This window comes from Podarcis erhardii (genome assembly GCF_964252035.2).
Source record: "Podarcis erhardii genome assembly, chromosome: 3".
NCBI classification, from domain to species: domain Eukaryota; kingdom Metazoa; phylum Chordata; class Lepidosauria; order Squamata; family Lacertidae; genus Podarcis; species Podarcis erhardii.
In genome coordinates, this window is record NC_138507.1 from 59,356,354 (window position 1) to 59,375,575 (window position 19,222).

A 19,222-nucleotide genomic window follows, 5' to 3' on the forward strand; every position below is an offset into this window, starting at 1 on the left:
TAATCCATAGTAACACAGTCCACAGATTGCACTCAAAACAATTAGATAGGTCCTGGATGGATATAGATTACTGTTTCCCCATAGGTTTGTATCAAATGTGTATGTAATACTTGGCAAGGTGAAATAGACAACAGGCTTACAAAGTGTGCAGAGACCAGGAGCAACTACTGTAAACTGTGGCTTGTATCCATCACCTGTTCAGGCAGCACAAAACCAAATGGTTCAGGTTCAAATGTGCAGGCAGCACAAAACCAAAATGGACAGGGTGCAATAGTTAAGAATTTTTTAAAAAAGATTAATATGTGATAAAGCATGATGCTGAAAATTGTTTTACTTTGCCACTTTCATGTGAATTACTGGCTTATCCATACTGCTGGGACTCCTTTCTTTTTAGTAGCAAGATTGTGGATTGATTGTGGATAGTCAAGAGACTTCTGGATGCATGGTTTATTATTAATAATCTGCATTTCTTTATTTCTTTTATATAGTGCTTTAGGTATTTAAATAGACCAGTTCTCTGTTCATTGTTAATTTTAAACTTTTCTGTGATTAGACGGTGATTCCATCAGGGTTTCGAGTGGGGATGAAGCTTGAAGCAGTAGACAAAAAGAACCCTGCATTCATATGTGTTGCTACAGTAACTGACATTGTGGACAGTCGTTTTCTGGTTCATTTTGACAACTGGGATGAGAGTTATGACTACTGGTATGCCTTTTTAAATAGCTTGTTTGTTGGAATGATAAGCATCCCCACAATTCTACCTTGTTAATTTATTGTTTTCACTCCCCCCCCCCAATGGTTGCTATGAACAGTAGTGCCTATATTTCATTAAGATGTCCCTAGATCTTTGACAATACAGTGGTACCTCGGTTTACAAACTTAATCCATTCCGGAAGTCCGTTCTAAAACCAAAGCCGTTCTTAAACCGAGGCGTTCTTTCCCTAATGAGGCCTCCTGCCACTGGTGCCCTTCCACCATTCAGCTTCCGTTCGTAGACCAAGGTAAAGTTCGCTAACTGGAGCATTACTTCCAGTTTATCGGCATTTGTATACCAAATAGTTCGTAAACAGGGCTGTTCTTAAACCAAGGTACCACTGTAGTTGAAAGATGCAAAGTATTATATGGTCTGATTAGTGTGTGCACCCCCCCCCCTTATAAAAGTTTGCAAGTGCTGTTAACGTTTGAATTTCTTAGTTCTTTGCTGTGGGTGGGGAACTAGATATGACCGCTGAGCCAGATCTTTATATCTCCTAGCCCCCAGTGGGCCATTAACATCATGCGAAGTGGTGCTTTGAAGCCTCAACAATCAGCTGTTTGTCAGGACTTCAAAATGCTGCACAGAACTCTCTTTGCAAGGGCCCAAATGGAAAAGCCATTCGAGAAGTTCTCTGCCAGGCGGAAGGTCACAGGTTCTCAAACCTTCCCTCCTTCCTAATCTTTCCAGCAACATTGCCCTTGCATGTGCTGGCACGGCTGCTCATGAGGAGAAAGAAAGATGCTAATATAGACAAGGCCAGCTGTGGAATATTACACAGAGAGCATTCCTTCTAGCATAGTGACAACACCAACAATATGGATGACAGTTGCACATTAAGTGGCAAAAAGCTGTCTGCCAGAGAAATGGTTTGTTCTCACATACACCACTGATCAGTGAAATTAGCTGAGCTGGTTACTTAGGAAGAGCATCCTCTCAGGAACTAAGGATTTTAGCATAGTGTCAACCAGAATTTTGGAACAATGTTCCTATTGAATTCAGAGAGACACCCACAATTCTGATGCTGAAAACATTCCACCAAGCACTTTTAGAGTTTTAATTTCATTCAGCGTTGGTCATTTGTCCTTTATTTTATTACTTAATTATCTAATTTTATGATGTCTTAATGATGTTATTGTACACTGTCACAATGCTCTTTTTTATTATTTGGCAGTGTATAAGCATTCATATAAATAAATTAAATTTCCTCAAGATCTTATCAAACGATCATCAAAAGAAATTGGATCTGCAAACCAATAAGCAGGTAGTTCCATTATACTTTGTCAGCAGAACTGTCATGCTTTTATAAAGCTTTGGCTTAAACGTTCAATTAAAGGATACCACGTTGTAGTGTAAAAAGCATAGGAAATGCCGTTGATCCATCAGAAAAATGTCAAAATGTACAGTTGAACAATAACTTTACTAGAGGCAAAGACTCAGAAATAGTGAGCAAGAAATGTATCAAGCGAATAGAAAAAGCTGACGCTGACACAAAACCCCACACGTACACTATAGAAAAGAATATAAATTTCCCCACCCCACCCCTCCTCTCCCCCACTCTTTTCCCCTGACCTTTATACTATACCCAACACTAACATCTCATAACAAATGTAACTGATCTGTAGAAAAGATGTTACAACATGAAAGAAGAGACAATGCACGTACTTTTGTAAACCAAGAAAATCTTTAATAAAAAATATTTTTTTAAAGAAAAAGAAATTGTGAACAGGCGTTTGAGTTCTCCATAAATCTTCCTTAGATTGGTTTTCAAATTGAGGCAATATTGTTTCTCTCATTGGTTGTGTTTGCACATGACACTAAGCCAAACATTGGCTTCATGCAAATGTGCAGACTGCCAGGGAAAGTAATTTCAGCTGCTTTGCTCCTCTCCAAGCCTTTTAGCACAGTCACCAAGCCATGGAGCAAAGTGGCTGTGATCACTTCTCAGGAGGCAGCACATTTGTACCATACTAGAAAGCCATAATTTGACTTCCCTGTCATGTGACACAGGCCATGGTTTACATTTGTTCTGCTTTGGAAAGGGCACATGGGAACATTTTGATTTTTGAATTGGATATGCAGATTGTGGGCCTTTTGACGTGGAAGTCTAATAATACAGTGGTACCTTGGGTTAAGAACTTAATTCGTTCAGGAGGTCCGTTCTTAACCTGAAACTGTTCTTAACCTGAGGTACCACTTTAGCTAATGGCGCCTCCTGCTGCCTCTGTGCTGCTGTCGCTCGATTTCTGTTCTTATCCTGAAGCAAAGTTCTTAACCAGAGGTACTATTTCTGGGTTAGAGGAGTCTGTAACCTGAAGCGTCTGTGACCCGAGGTACCACTGTAGTCTGATGTTTAGGCCATGAAACCTTCCATCTTCTTTTTCTAATGTGAATGAATGCCATCCCAATGCTTGGCCACAGAAACAGGTGACCATTGCTTTGCTTTTAACACGTTTTTTTATACTCTTGAGCTAGTCATTCATGTTTAAGTGTGAGGCAGACTTGCTTAAGGAGGTGGGGTTGGTTGCTAGGAGAGCTTGAGAGCAAAGGCAGAATAAAACTGCAGAATGTCAAAGGGCAAAGAAACTGAAGATAAAGCAGAAAAGAGAAAATATACCCTGGAACAGAAGAAAAAGAACCTTTTCTGAAGACACAGGGAGGTTGTTTAAAGCTGCTGCTTGATCCCGTCGGCATTAAACGTCGTGGACATGCTGCATTCAAGTTCTGTTGAAAGCGCTGGGATTTGACTTTGACTAGCTTGTCTCATTGATTTTTAAATGGGATATGGGCACCTTTTAAACATTATAGCAGCATCACGTTTCCCAGGGGTTCATCCCTTGGCAGGGCTGCAACTTTTAAAGAGCTTGGAGCCATGCAGGTGGGCCCAGTGGCACAGGCTCCCAAACATGAAGTTGTGATTGACCCAATACCCACAGTTGCAGACCTTTTCACTCATTTCCCCCCCTAAAGTATTTATATGCAGTCTTTCAGAGCAGAGCCCTCTCAAGGCAGCTGGCAAAACACAATTTAAATGCCATAATACAGTTTTTAAAATACAAAAAGCCATTTCCCAAATTGAAATGTCAGCAGCTTAAAACAAGTTTTTGAAGCCAAGCTTAGAACAAACTTATTAAAATGCATATTGAAACAGAAATGATTTTATGGTCCATTTTAAAATGATAGGGCATTTTATGCTGTATTTGTCTTGGGAGTGCTAAAGGCTCAGGGCTGCCACCAGAAGGCCCCGCCTATAGTGTCTGCCAGTCTGGTAGACTGTAATGGGCAGGCCAGCTAGCAAGGCCCCAGATACTAATCTTAGAGCTGGGCAGGCTCACAGGGATGTAGGTAGACCTTCAAATAAATAATGTGGTCCTTTAAAAAGTTACAGCTACACTGGGATGAATCCATAGGAGAGTGGCCCCCACACGTGGTATCTGACAGCAGAATTTCTTGTTTCATGGAATAATAGAATCATAGAGTTGGAAGGGGTCAGAAGGGTCCTTGGTCCAATGCCCTGCAAAACAGGAATCTTGCCCAACATAGGGCTCGAACCTATGACATTGATATTAAGCTGATTGAGCTACCTCAGCTGCCTTAAGCATGATATACCTTCCCATCCCCCAAACTTTTGTCAAGAAAAATGAATGTAAACAAACTTTTGTCAGGGAAAAGTGTCTTCAGACTGAATGGTATATGGGGTAGGTACAGCTGTTCATTCCTAAAGGTAAAATATAGGAATCTTTTACTTATTGGAAATTAAAGCAGCTTGGCTATTGAGTGAGGGAAAGAATTGCAGATTTGTAACATGTAGTTTTTACCTCAACATTTATGTTGCTCTCCTTTTGCTCACCGTCTATAAATATTTTTTAAATAGTTTGCTGTTTTATTAAATGTGAGAGTTGAAAAACGTAAATGAGATGAATGGGTTTTCGTTTTAATTTTGTGGATGCTAGAAGCTTACTTTAGGTTAAAAAAAAAGTTGTCACTCTCAAAAGCCTTCAGGATACTCAGAAATGGGCTGTGAGAAGGTGGGCTGTGAGAAGGGAAGAACCACCTCTTCATAGAGCAGAGCAACATATGATATTTCAGCATTTCCTTAAATTAACTTGACATATGTTCACAGTGAGTTTGACATCTGAGCACTAGATGGTGCTATAAGATGACTTGTGTATTATTAGAGTGATTCCTCTTCAGCAAGATCAGTATTCAGAACAGTATATATATTTAAAGGAATTTCTGTCTCTATACCCTTTCCATTTTGTTATAATGCAGCTATGAATCATTATTTTTTAAACTGTTGAAATACTATTATTACCTGATTACTTACAATTCAGGGGCTCATGGTAATACAAGTGCTTTACAAATGAGAGAGCTCTTTTTCAGAAAAGAAGAAAGGTTCATAAGCATATATACATTATTCCAGAGTCTTCAGACAGGATTCTGTAGAGTTGCCTATCAATCTTACTGAACTAGAGAGCTAGTTCTACCACAATAGAACAATTTGCACAATTTGTATTTTATTGGCTTAAATGTTTGCTTCTCCTCCATATGCTTGCATATGCAACTCACAGCATCTAAAAACATCTTCAGACATACACATTGGAAGAACAAAAAAGCTACAAAATGTAAGATTGTAACTAGCCACTCAAATAGTTACTTACGGTGAATAAAATCAGTGCACTTTATTCTCTCCCCCCCCCCCCGCCTTCCTTTTTGGGTCATATATTAGTGTCTTAGGATTGTGTTTGCAGGTAACCATTTTTTCACTGGGTAATTTCTGAATGGTTTGTAAGGCTGGACCAATTCTTTAGCTGAATGTTTTAGTCCAAAAATTAATGTGCTCAGACAAAATTCCTTTGAGAGGCTATTTCTTAGAGCTGTGGAGCTTGTCTAGCATTTCTGTTTACAGGCAGCCCAGATCTCTGTTGACCATAAGCTGCTTTAGACAGACCCTAGAAAGCTGTTTAAGACATTTATAGAAATGAAATCTAACTAAATCAACATTTCTCCTGCAGGTGTGAAGCGGCTAGTCCACATATTCATCCAGTTGGCTGGTGTAAAGAGCACAGAAAGACCCTTGTAACCCCTCGAGGTCTGTATGAAAGAGCACGTCTGTGCACAACTTTATTTCACAAGACTAGAAATTGTAATGTGGGATTACTTAGAGTAAAAATCCTCTCACTTTAAAAGTGAGCTTGCAGGGACAATAATGGGAGAAGGGAGAGAATAAAAAATTATGCCAGAATATTATGTACACTGGAAAAGGTGAAATCCTGATCATCCTAAAAGTACTTAAGATTTTAGAGGAACATCCAGAAGTGCCTTTGTTTTGACAGACAGTGCTTCAACTCACACAAATCAGGGCACCTGATTCTTGTCTTTCTTCCAACAGCAACTTAGGGACATAGTGGGCAGCTGCCTTATATTGAGTAAGCATATCGGTCCATCTAGCTCAGTACAGTAGTTCCTTGGAAGCCAAATGCCTTGGCACTCGTATGCTTTGGCTCCCAAATGCTGCAAACCTGGAAGTGACTTTTCTGGTTTGCAAACGTTCTTTGGAACCTAAATGTCTGGTGCGGCTTCCGAACGTTTTGGAAGTCGAACAGACTTCTGGAACGGATGCCGTTCGACTTCTGAGGTACGACTGTATTGTCTAGACCGACTGGCTGGAGAAGCTGGAGACTGAGACCAGGACCTCAGATGCTCTACTGCTGAGCTACCACTGACTACAACCCTTAATGTGCTGAATTTTAACAGAATAGGGAGCTCATGTAAGGCATTATGTGAATAAAGTGAAAAGACTACCATGCAAAAGAGAAAATGTGTTACAGAAAACGGTAATAACTAGCAGATGAGAATCAATAAACTGTGGAAATCATGAATAATACCTTGGAGCTATGAAATTAGAGCATGAAAATCTTCTTAAATGTACTATAAATATTGAACCTGCAAGTGATGTAATTGTAGCTTGCTAGTAGAGAGTTTTGTAAAATAGCCCACACAGAGTGATGGTGTAATTCACTACCATATTATGAGTCACTTGGAAAAGTAATGCTTTGTAAGCTGTTACCTTTTAACAGTATGCATTTTATAAACAGAGAAAACTCAAATTGGCTTTCCCACAGTGACAATATTTTCCCTCATGATAGTAGCCAGTATGAAGCTATATTCTGCATTTACAGTGTTGGTGGAAATTTTGTCTAAAAAGCAGCTTTGCTAAGATATTACTGGCTAGGCAGGGGACTATCTGCATTTAAAGCTGATGTGTAACTCCTAAAGGTTCAGATTAGTACTTGACTCAGTAAAACGTTAAGAGCTGGAATGCACAGGCCTTTTAGTTTTTGATGCTTAGATGCTCAGAGTCACAGCAGAATTTTGTCACTTTTGGTTCTTTATGTATTCTAATAATTCCGGTCTATTTTATACCTGAGATTCTAATAAGTGGATTTATCTTATTTTTAAATCTATAGTTGTAATGAAGCCACTGTCTTGACTGAACGAACTATTCTGATGTCACTGAAGTCCTTTTCAGGATGTTCAATCACATGTAGAAGGAGTGGGGACCTGATGCTGACATGACAAAAGTTGAAGCCGGTCGACGCAGTGTGTTAGGTTTCAAACCGTTTTTGAAGCCTGTGTTTCCAGTAACATGAGTACCGTATTTTTCGCTCTATAGGATGCACATTTTCCCCTCTAAAAATGAAGACCCCTCTCGCTCTCCAGGCTTCGGGCAGCCATCCGCAAGCCTTCGGAACCCAGCAGGAGTTCCCGCCGGGCTCCAAAGGCTTGCAGATAGCAGCCTGCAGCCCGAAGCCTGGGGAGCGCAGTGCCTACTCCCACTGTGCTCCCCGGGCTTCAGGCAGCTGTCTGCAAACCTTTGGAGCGCTCCCCCAGCCCACAAGCTCCGGGAGCGGTGACAGGGCTGCACAACCTTGCCTCCGCTCCCGGAGCTGTTTCTGCTTCCCCCGCCCCAGCCCTGCGGCCAAAAACGAAGCCGCGCACAGCCTCTCCCGGCTGGAGAGGTTGTGCGTGGCTAAAGAGGAAGCCAAGACAGCCAGCGGGATTGATTTTTTTCTTTATTTCCCCCCCTAAAAACTAGGTGCGCCCTATGGTCCGGTGTGACCTATGGAGCGAAAAATACGGTAACTGCCAAACAGCCACTTTAAGGGAGTGGTGACTCAAGAGATTCTTTGGTGTAATTACTTTTGTCCTGTCTCAAGCAATTGGAAGATGGCAACCACTTGGTGGTGTCCTAGTGCCCACTCAAGAAAAAGGGGCTCACCTCTGGAAGAGGAAGTGGCACGAAGCAGCAGAGGGCCGAGGAAAGAAGAAGGGGGTAGGGAAAGAAGAGGCAAGAAGGCAAATGAAGGCTGAGGGAAATAATGCAGAAAAGGAAGGGTATTGAAGGAAGTGAATGTGTAAACACTGGAAATGATGTAGTTGAAAAAGAACAGGGAAAATATGAAGAGATAGTCCCAATGAATATGGTGTGTGGGAGAAGCACACAGACAGGTAAATAGGTGGCCTTATGCATATAGTTGTTAGGAGAACAACCGAGGAACAAGCAAAAGTAGGATTAGAAAATGTGCAAAGGAGAAAGGTGACTGGGATCGTGTGAGGATTAAATGTTCATTTATTTATTCATAACTGCAGGACTCTGATCTGCTCAGAATCCTTAAAATAATTGTTACTGAGGGCCGCCAGAGGCTTACTTCTACCATAACCTTTTAATCATTTTTAAAGTTCAGGAGCTTCTCTTTGATGATGTTGTGTTTTAACTGTATGACAACACACATTAGAGTAAAACATACACATCCTCTGAAAACTAGTCAGAAGGAGTGAAATAATATGAAAAATAAATGTGGGTCTTCTCAAGGTGAGATATGAGAGAGGTGGCTTCGGGAGCTTGGGTCTCTGTCCACAGGGAGGCTGACAAGTCCCATTATTCATATTTTGCATTGCAGGATGGCAGGAGTGCAAGCATATTTATTCTTCTGTTGCTTCTTTAAACCTAACAAGTCCTGAAAAACATCCTAACTCTGTGTTGCGTGACATAATTACATCTTGTATCATCATTTATTTTCCAGACTATCCACATGCCAAGCATTTTTCTTGGGAGAAATATTTGGAAGAAACTAGTTCTTTACCAGCACCTGCCAGGGCTTTTAAAGTGGTAAGAAAAATGTGCAGTGTTCTCATATGCCTATCTCATGCTTCATGGCTGTTCCTATGCTTCGTGGCTTCTACTGGTAGAAACTTCTCCTGGGAGGAGTTCTGCTCATGTGACAGTATAGGAAAGAAGAGAGGGGACTTTCAGTGATACTTCCTTTTCCCCTGCAGCTCCCTTGTGCCCCTTGAAAATCTGCTTTGGAGAACTGGCAGGGCAGGGGCTCCAGGAGAAAGGAGAATCATCAAATAGTAAATAAATAAATGCCTATAAATTAGTGACCACCACTACCTCGGGCCCAAACTCTACACATGTGTGAGTGTTTTTTCCTCCATAAATTGCCAGAGTGGAGAGGGGAAATCCAGAGTGTGGCACCACTGCGCGGAATCCTAATCCATATTGTGAGCATGCATAGCTGTAGTTTGCGTTCGGGAAAAAGCTCATTTGCCCCAAAGCTTCCTTCCCCCTCTCAAACACAAATTGCAAGCGAGGGTCCCTAGTCCAGCCAGCTCCTGCATGCTGGCAGTTTAAGAAAGAAGAGACTGATTCTATAATTAGCCATAAATTCTATTAATTCACTGCGCAGTATATGAATAATTCCTTCCTTTTTCTATTCAGATTCTGCTGGCAGTCAGTTTTGTTGGTGACCCTCATTTGTAGTTTTTTGAGAGAGGAAGAAAACTTTCCTTCTATCCACACCATTCATTGTTTTATAAAATTATTTAGCTTAGGTGTTATATATAAACATATAACCTTAATGGTTTAAAAGCTACCAATGTTTCAGCTTTGGAGGCAAGTTTCAGTTCAGCAAGTACACACACAAAAAAACAGCTAAGTAAATCAGAGGGTTGAGGGTAAGAGAGAGAGAAATTGGCATGATCATGAAGCCACAAAGTCTACCTTTTGGGACAGTCTTAAGATATTCTGCTGGTGTCTTGGCCAGTAAGTCATAGCAAAATATGAAAAAAATGAAAGAATAGTAAAGCAGGCAGACACAGTAACACAGTGACAGTAAGCAGACGGCAAACACGTTTAAAACTGAGCTATAAACAAAGTAGCATATAATAATATATTGACTTTTCAGCTTGCAATCAACATGCATATCAAAATAATAATATTGCTATTTTGTAGCTGTCAAGGCAAAATGCTCAGGCAAACGTTTATTGGGTATGTCTTTTCTTTCTCCACCCTACTGTATAATGAAGAAGCTAAATAATTTCTCCCACTAGAGGTAGATGTGGGAAGTGTAGATTGAAATCCCATCAAAGCATTTCAACAGTATTAAAAGGGCTGGACATAGGAAAAGGGAAATTTGCAACAACCATTTCCTCCCACTTCCCACTCATAGAAGTCTCAGCTGGACCAAAGATCTTTTCAGCAGTGGAAGGACACAATTGCATACAACACAACGTCATTAACAAAGGGTTTTTTTTAAAGCTGTGAATGCCAGTTTAAGTAAGTGCATATGCTGTTTTAAATTTTTAGTTTAATTGACATTTTAGTGTATTTTTTATCTCTGTTGGAAGCCGCCCAGAGTGGCTGGGGAAACCCAGCCAGATGGGCGGGGTACAAATAATAAATTATTATTATTATTATTATTATTGACATCAATTATTTATTGTAAACTATGGGAGCAGCTGTAACAAATCTGATTAATGTTTTTTTTAAAAAAAATCTTTTATATTTATTTTCTTTTGGTTATTTTTAATAGAAAAGAAGGATATAAATAATAAGCAGCTCAATCTCTTCTTTGTTGTAGAAACCTTCTCATGGATTCCAGAAGAATATGAAACTTGAAGTAGTTGACAAGAGAAATCCTGTACTAATCAGGGTCGCAACCGTGGTAGATACTGATGACCACAGAATTAAAGTAATTCATACTTTTAAATATATTTTAAAATTACTGTATTGAAGAATCCCTTCTGAGTGGTGGTATCATGTTACACACACTGTCCCATATGGCTTCTCCATTCACTCCCATAGAAGGGAGAACAAACATCCACAGGCGTAGAAATGATTTCCTTCAATTAAAGTGAATGAAGAAGCCTGCAAACCCAGCAGTTCCATAATCATACATGAGGCTTTAGTTCCGGCTGAGTTGAGCACTAATCTCCAGTCATTTTACTGCAAATTCCACCTGAAATGTATTGCTTGGTACATTGTGTCCAAAAAGTATTGAAATAAAGGTATACGTTCAGTCATATCCTATTTCATCTTGTACGATGCTAGTCCTTCAGACCCCCATTCATTTCCTCTTAGATATGATATAAAAATGAAACTAGCAAGGAAAGAAAACATTTAAAACATATTTACTACCGTACGTATTTTAAACTCCATGACTTGTTAGCAGCGCTTTTATCTGCTGGTTGTTTTTCGGAACTACTTTCTTACATATCTACAGTGTTTGGTATCACTTATGGCTTGCAGGATGAGGAATAATTTTAGAAAACCAGAACTAGATGCCTCAAATAATGCAAGCTTAACTCCTCAAAACTTTCATCCTGTTCTAGATAGTACTTAACCTTTTTATCATCATCATCATCATCATTATCATTATTACTTAGTGCATAGTAACAGTATAACTGGTGTGTTTGGGGCAGGGGAATTTCAGGGGGATGTGGGTGGGGCAAAAATTGTGGCGGTCCATCAGGGGCTCAGTGCCCTATTTTTATTGTATGCCTGTGACTGCAACAATAGGATCTGTCAAAAGCACTGGAGAAGCTTCACTGTATGGTCAGTGAGCTGTGTTTAACTTGATGCATCACAAGTTATTCTGGCCTCACATAGACTCATACTGAGGACCATTCTGTACTAAAGAAATTGTTAAGCTCATGCATCAACACTTTAATAAACCAGTTGTCATTGTGGTCTATTTCTTATCTCAGTAAATGCAAAAGCTGTTGTAATTTGTAAGATGAGAGCCTGGTAGATAATTCTGAATTACTTGACAAACTTTTTCTCCTACACACCCTTGTCCAATACATAATGCCTGAAATTTGAACAAATGGATTCTCTTAACCATTATGTTCTCTAATGAAAGCCAAGCACTCTTGGAGATTGCATGGGAATAGAACTTTGCTTAAGTTTGAAACAATTTGATTATTGTTAGCCGCCCTGAGCCCGGCTTCGGCTGGGGAGGGCGGGATATAAATAAAATTTATTATTATTATTATTATTATTATTATTATTATTATTATTATTCCTTTGTGTTCTAGGTCCACTTTGATGGCTGGGATAGTATTTATGATTATTGGATCGATGCAGATAGTCCTGATATCCATCCTGCTGGCTGGTGTGGGAAAACTGGACATCCTCTTCAGCCCCCACTTAGTGAGATGTTCTATAAGATATAGAAGTTTAAAGAAAGAATATTGAATACCTGCCCTTTGTTTGATGCCACCTCTGTAATACTGAATAAGTCTAGTATGCATAACAAAGCCAGTATCTTTGAAGCAAATAACCTTGGTACCGGAGACTGGGAAATAGTGATATTCTTAATTTCTGACTTGATATTAAATATGAATTCACGTTACTCCAGATCATGGCAAAATTATAGCTCTTTATAAATTCACATTCTGAACAAAGGATGAACAGTTTTCGTTTTTGTTTTTAAAAACCTTTGTTATGCCTTCATGTGCTTAATCAATTGATCTAACCCTTTTGTTGATTAAATGTTGCATCCCTATTGTTTCACTGTAAAAAATAGAAACCAGTATATGAATGCTTTTAAAACATCCTCTAGACTCTGAAGAAATATTTCTAAAGTATGTGATTGACTTAGAAAAAGTGATGTGGCATATTAGAGCCAAGTCAGTTACTGCTGTAATAGTTTATAGAATCATAGAATTGTAGTTAGAAGTGAATACTTGGAGGATCAGTTGAGAATAATGCTTGCTCTTGGAAACAATTGATAAATTAACCTCTTAAGTTGTAGTTTCCTTATTGAGAAAAATTTTCTGGGCGGAAGAGGGTGTTCATTTTTTGCAGGAGGAGTTAAATTTTCAAAAACAAAATAGAAGAAATAAATTCTTAATAGCTTGTGAAAGAAATTGCATCTATATCCTGAATGCAGGACTATTTATGTGCAGAATAACATAAATCATTGTTTGATTCAATATTCATACAATCTAGTCATAATTTATTAAAGAACAAAATACTTGTCAGTTTTTGACTAACAAGATAATGAAATGGTTGCAGGAGATTTTAGTAAGGTTTAAATATTTTATCTTGGTAATTTGTACTTGTTGGTCTTCAGCATCTTAAACAGATGTTCACTAGAGTTTGCCTAAACGTAAGACATAACTTCCATTCTTACAAATGCCTTGCATCTTACCTCCCATATTATTTGTATAGGTCCTTTGGAATTGGTAGAAGCTTTAGAACAAGGAGGATGTCCTACAGCGGGCTGCAAAGGAGTTGGACACATAAAAAGAGCCAGACATACGGGCCACCACAGGTATGTGTGAAATAGCTAAACTTGGATGTCCAATTAGAATCTGCACATACTTGATTTCTAACACAAGCTTATACGCACATCTCCTCGGAAGAAAGTTCCATGAAGTTCAATAAAACTTACACCCAGGAAATGGGGTATAGAATTGCAGCCTTAATTGCTGTTTGTGAAAAAGAAGATGTGGACTAGAGGAAAAAAACAGGAATTCAGGTTACCTCTTTGGAATGAACATGGAAAGGTTTGGAACTTCATTGGTATGTTCTGGTTTAAAACTCAGTTGTGTGATGTAATTCTTGCTGGGTTCTCTCTCTCTCTCTCTCTCTCTCTCTCTCTCTCTCTCTCTCTGTGTGTGTGTGTGTGTGTGTGTGTGTGTTTATATCTTTATACGCACACAAACAATGTAGCTTATCTTTACAGAGTAGTTTTCACAGGTTTGTGCAATTGGTGAGCACATCAGTGTTTCATCTTTGGGTATCTAAGTGCGCCTGATAGCCTCTATTGAAGTAAAAACATGCTGTTTAGTCACTACTGTCAGCTAGATAGACATAGTTAAATGCTAACTTGGTTAATATACCCATCTGTGGAATGTACCCCTTACTTTGTGCCAATTACTACTCCTTCTGCTTAATCTAGAAATCAACACTCTTGTTCTTCATTGTCACAGAGACTCACTCCTTGCCACAGAGACTCAGTGGAAGGAATTTTTTTATTTTGTTTAGAAATGTGTGTTTCAGAATTTCTGATCTAAGCACCACTCAAAATAATTGGAAAACACATAAAATATATTATTAGTTTCTCCCCCTGCCCTTTCTGCAGGCATTTGTCAATGTGTGTTCAATGAGTGAGATGGGAGAAGTGGAGACGGGGGGACTACCCCCTCCCCCTGCCTCTGCCCCATTGCTGTGCCCATTGCCCTCCATGAATTGGAGCAACTACTTGCAGTAGGGGGACTTGTTTGTACATGCGTACATATATACATAATATAGCATATATACATAGATATCTGGTTGAAGATGAAAAGCATCAATATAAAGCAGGTCAGCACAAATATGTACTATATTTGTTACTACATAATGCTAAGGAGAAAGAAAACTAATTCAGTTATAACTTGTATTTGCTGCTACTGCAGTCTTACAATTCAGTTTGAGTACAAATTCAACTATATTAAAATTACTGGGACATTTAGTTCAATAAGCACTCAGGAAAAAAAATAGCAGGAGCCTACAGGTTTCTGAATCCAAGTCATCCTAGAATCCTCAGATTGTGTCCCACTGTCCACTTGAATTAAAAGGACAATATAAAATGGATATAATTATCTACGTCAGGCTTTATTCCGTGGGTTCTTTCATCTCAGCACTGAAAATGTACTTTTGAATTTTTTTATGACAAGGTGCATTTATGCTGTCAGAGCATGTGTCTGAGAGTAGGCAGATTGGCCATTTTCTGATAAGTGTTTTGCTTGAGCTGGATGAAACCTGCGGTGATTAATTATGGCAGGGTTAAAATGAGCACCTTTTAAAATGTAGATGTTAAAAAGGGCTTTGGGGGTTCTGCTTTGCAGAAAAGTGTTTGGGCTTGCATACAAATGGGAGTGTCTGGTGTGTTTATGTGAGGAATTGTGTATTGAATGTCTTACAAAGTATACCTTATAATACAAAGGTCAGCCAACGTAGAATTGATTTTAAGATTCCTGTATAACTCACCTGGTTGTGGAAGAGTGTGAAAATCTGCATAACCTCAGAAGCCCTAGGAGGGGGCGGACAAGGAGCTGTCCTGCATAACTTCCCCCCACCCCAACACTATAATCCTACTTTCCCTTTCTTCACTCTCTTGTTTGTAAAAAAAACACCCTCAAATTGTGTGACTATTTAGATTGACTATGTTCTGAGTATTTAAGCCCACATGAAAACACAGTCTCCCGTCCACCCGCTGGAAAGATTAATCACTATGTGATTCATTCTCTTATTTTTCTAGTGGAAATGTCACTTGTAGTCATTGATTGTGAAGATGTGGACTCCTTCTCTTGTCTATCAACAGAGTTCACAAAAACACTGTTGATTACAGAAATGCAATGTTTCTGTTGCTTTGCTATTTCACTGGTTTCATTTCAATACAACGTGGGATTTACTATGCTGTTAGACATACTTCTGATCTGTCTAGTGCTTTTTAAAAATTAAAGCCTTCACAATTCCTCAGTAAAGAGGATGTCAAGTGAATCATATAATTTCTTTTTCTTCCAATTGTTTTTTAAGCTGTGTATTCATTTGAAGGGGATATTGTATACCATTTTGTTCTGGTGTCAACAACCCAATGTAGGGTATAACATGATTAATTTTTGATGATTTATGGTTGGCTTGTTAAATGGAGACCTGGAGGCTATGCTGCTTGGGAGGATTTACGAATTGATTTAAAACACCAACACACTGGTTTAGAGGATGGAGAAACATGCTGCAAGCTCATGCAGTCCCTCTTCCTCCTCCTCCTTTCTTGTGTTTCCTCTTCCTCCATCTCCAAGTTACTGTTAGTTTTTAATGACATCTGAACTGAACAACTATGGTTAATGGCAACTTCCAAGCTTCAGTGGTGTAGTGGAAGGGAAACTTGGGCGAATGCAGCCCTTCTGCTCTTTCCAGAGCAGAAGTGATGACATCATTTGCTGGAGTACCAGGGTAATTGATGGTGTCTCCTGGCTCAGGTGAGTGACTGAAGAGACAAAGAGGCTTTAGCTGGCTGAATATCTTTTGTTGACGCTTAATGTGTTTTGCAAGTTTAACCTATTCATTCAGAAGTCAGCACCCCTAAGTTTAATGGACCTTACACTCAGGTAACTATATATAGGACTGGAGTCCTTCTTGAAAGACTAGACATTATTCCTTCATTTCTGTAGTAAACATTCCTTGCACAGCTACCTTTTTTGACATCAGTTTGGATTCTCCTTTGAGGGGCTATGGATTTAGGGTTTGGGGGTGTGGCTATGGGGGCTGTCATGATTAACTCCTGCATTCAGAGTTTACCAAGACACCTAGTTTGTGCTAAACCATAGTTTGTCATAGTTGAACATGGTTATGGCAACCCAGAAATGGAGAAGGGAATTCGTTTACAAAGGAAGAGAGAGAACAAGCCTACTTGTATATTTCTCAAACTGAGCTTGTACTGCTCATGTGAAAGTCTCTTTTTACTTTGCTTTATTAAAAAACCAAAATGGAAACCAAGACAAATCAACTTCATTTGGTGCTGAGTTCCAAAATAAGCCATCTGCATAATACAGTGCTAATGTAGTAGTCCTGTTTTAAGAACTGTAAATCTAAAGCATTCACTTAAAAACGAAAGTTATTTCCTAAAATTGGATACAGCACCTGTCTTAAAAGACATGAGTTATGCCTCAGTTCCTCCTACAGTGTAATTTGGTTTTATATTTTTAGTTGTCTTTTGTTTGTTTTACAGATTAAAATCTCCATTAACCATGTGTGTTGTATGGGACTGAATCATCTCCATTTTTCTTTCAAATGCAATACTGAACTTCATTTGCATTTCTAAGTTTTTAAATCAGATTTTGACTGTGCGGTCATAGTCAATAAATTGATTATTGAAATTGAGCAATGTACAGATAAATTTACCGTTTTCTGAGAAAAAGCTTCATTTATTTGAATCCCTCCTGGTTTAAAGGCAGGAAGATTAGCTTGCCTGGTGTCTCCTGTGAATAAATTATGTGCTTTTTAATTCATACATTTTTAGTTAAATGCTTTATTTGTTGTTTGTATAGTTCCTGTACAACTTGCTGGTTGTTTTAAAACATAGTGAGCAAAGAAGGACAAACTTGGGCAAAATGCTTTCATTGTAGTTGTGGATCGAATGACATCACAGCTCCCATTGATTTTTAAGGTGCTAAGGTTTTACTCCAAAATTATATATTAGTTTCCCTATTTTCTAACATTGCAGTAGCAAGAAGATGGTTTTCCTTTCTTTTTATTTTTTGATTCTTTTATAATTTTTTACAAGTGTATATAATGGCAGAGATCTGAAGAATCTTGTGATTCATCCCATGCGCCAAAGAGCCCTCCATGCTATCTTTTGAAACTAAGTAGAGGATGATGGCCCCAGAGTTCAGTTGTGATCAAGGCGCACAGTTGGAGGCTGCAGTCAGTGGCTAAGGAGTCAGGCCAGGTTGAGGACTCTGAACTTTCTTCTGCAGATCAGTAGATTACTGATCCTGAGGCTGACAAACAACCCATAGCACAACCTCCAGGGCCTGTAGAGCCAGAACCTGACTCACAGATGTCTTATTCTCACAGATGCCTTCCGCTGAGCCTGAAAAAACAAATGTCCCCCACAGTACCTCACCGGACAGGAGGCTGTGTCTTCAGGCCAGAAGGTTGGCCCTTTAAGAATCTTAAGTTCTCACCAAAAGGGGTGGAGCCTGGGAGAGATGCAGGTGGAAGCTTTAAATGGCTTTCAGTCTTTGTCAGAGCAAGTTGTTCACTCGGAACTCTCCATGGTACTGCAATCCTGACCTGCCACACACTGCTTTACCAGGACAGAGTTTCAAAAGTAGTTTGAATCCCTTCTGTTTTTCAGGGAGAAATGTAAAAAAAATATTTCCGTGTATGCCCTAGCTCTCAGATTTGTTGAAAGTAGATATTTGGATCTTGGTTGTGATATTCAACAAAAGCATCCCCAGCACCTACTTGAGCCCACCCTAACCCACAGTTTTTTATAAGAACTAATAGAAGTGAATGAGAAAAAAAGGCAGTTCAGTGTGAAGTGAAAGAACAAGAGAAGAAGGGCTGGCAACCCAAATGGAAGTGCATGATTGAAACAAATAAATGCACTAAGGAAAAATGCCAGTAGTATTTCTTCTGTTATAAGACACTCTTCGCATGCTGCGCTCTGGCATTCTTTCTGTCAATAGCAAAAGAGCTGCAAGGCCCCCAGTACTGAAGAATTGATCTCTTTTCCATTCTGGAAAGCATCTGTAAGGATTGAATGTTGCCCAGAGCCAAATGCTTAAAGGAAAACAATTAAAGTTGATTAGCACAACATACAGCTCCTTTGGTCCAAACCTGAAAAATACCTGGTGTTTTGGACTACCCAACAGAATAAGCTAAAGACTAAAAAGAGACTGGGATTGCTCTTTGTCTTTACATTTGCCATTTCAGAGTGGTTATATAGATTGCTAGGTTACTGCTCTGAGGAAGATGCTTGTGATATCAAAAGCAATTATGTCACAATGAGGGATAAATGTGAAATGGTAAGTGGGAGGATAGCTACTGTCTTGAAAAGAGAAGCCACAGGTAAATTGTGAGCTCATTTCCCCCCCTTATATTGCACAAAGGCAGTCCTTCCTAAAATAACAATAAAATGAAAAGAAAAGAAAAGAAAAGAAAAGAGTAATTCTCTTTCACAGTAGGTGTTCTAGTTTATTGACAAGTAAAGGAGAATCTCTTTCATATACTTTCTGTTGTGTCTGGCAAAGTCTCGAAGCTTCATTTTGTGCATTCAGTTAATAGTTACATATCTGTGTTACTGTCAAAAGTTAAGAGCAATTTTAGGCAATTTGTGTGGCACCTAGGACTTGTGGGGACTATGATGCCAATTTCAGTTCCTAATTAATTTTATTTCATTTTGTAATTTTCACCTTGCTTTAGAAGTGTGATTTCTTTAATTTATCCCCTTCCTTTTTAATGTATGCTATCAAATACTTCAGGAAATGTTGGTCTGCTTCTGGCAAAAAGCTCTGAAGCCAAGTGTCCTGTGAAAGCCAATGCTATATTCATACAGATGAAGCAGCTTACTTAACAAAAATTGCACTTGGACTTTCAATTCAGATTCTGAAGTTTCCCCAATTCTT

The 19,222-nt window shown here is 39.1% G+C and overlaps 1 protein-coding gene across 12 annotated transcripts in view; it reads left to right on the forward strand.

Annotated features, from left to right (window-relative positions):
* L3MBTL3 (L3MBTL histone methyl-lysine binding protein 3) overlaps window positions 1-19,222 on the forward strand; it is a 58,252-nt gene that overhangs the window by 29,902 nt on the left and 9,128 nt on the right. For all 12 annotated transcript variants that reach the window (XM_081856158.1, XM_081856156.1, XM_081856159.1 and 9 more), the window contains 6 exons: window positions 554-705; window positions 5,770-5,846; window positions 8,842-8,927; window positions 10,681-10,791; window positions 12,137-12,251; window positions 13,275-13,377. In XM_081856158.1, coding sequence (XP_081712284.1) covers window positions 554-705; window positions 5,770-5,846; window positions 8,842-8,927; window positions 10,681-10,791; window positions 12,137-12,251; window positions 13,275-13,377 — 644 coding nt within the window. The remainder of the gene's footprint in view (window positions 1-553; window positions 706-5,769; window positions 5,847-8,841; window positions 8,928-10,680; window positions 10,792-12,136; window positions 12,252-13,274; window positions 13,378-19,222) is intronic.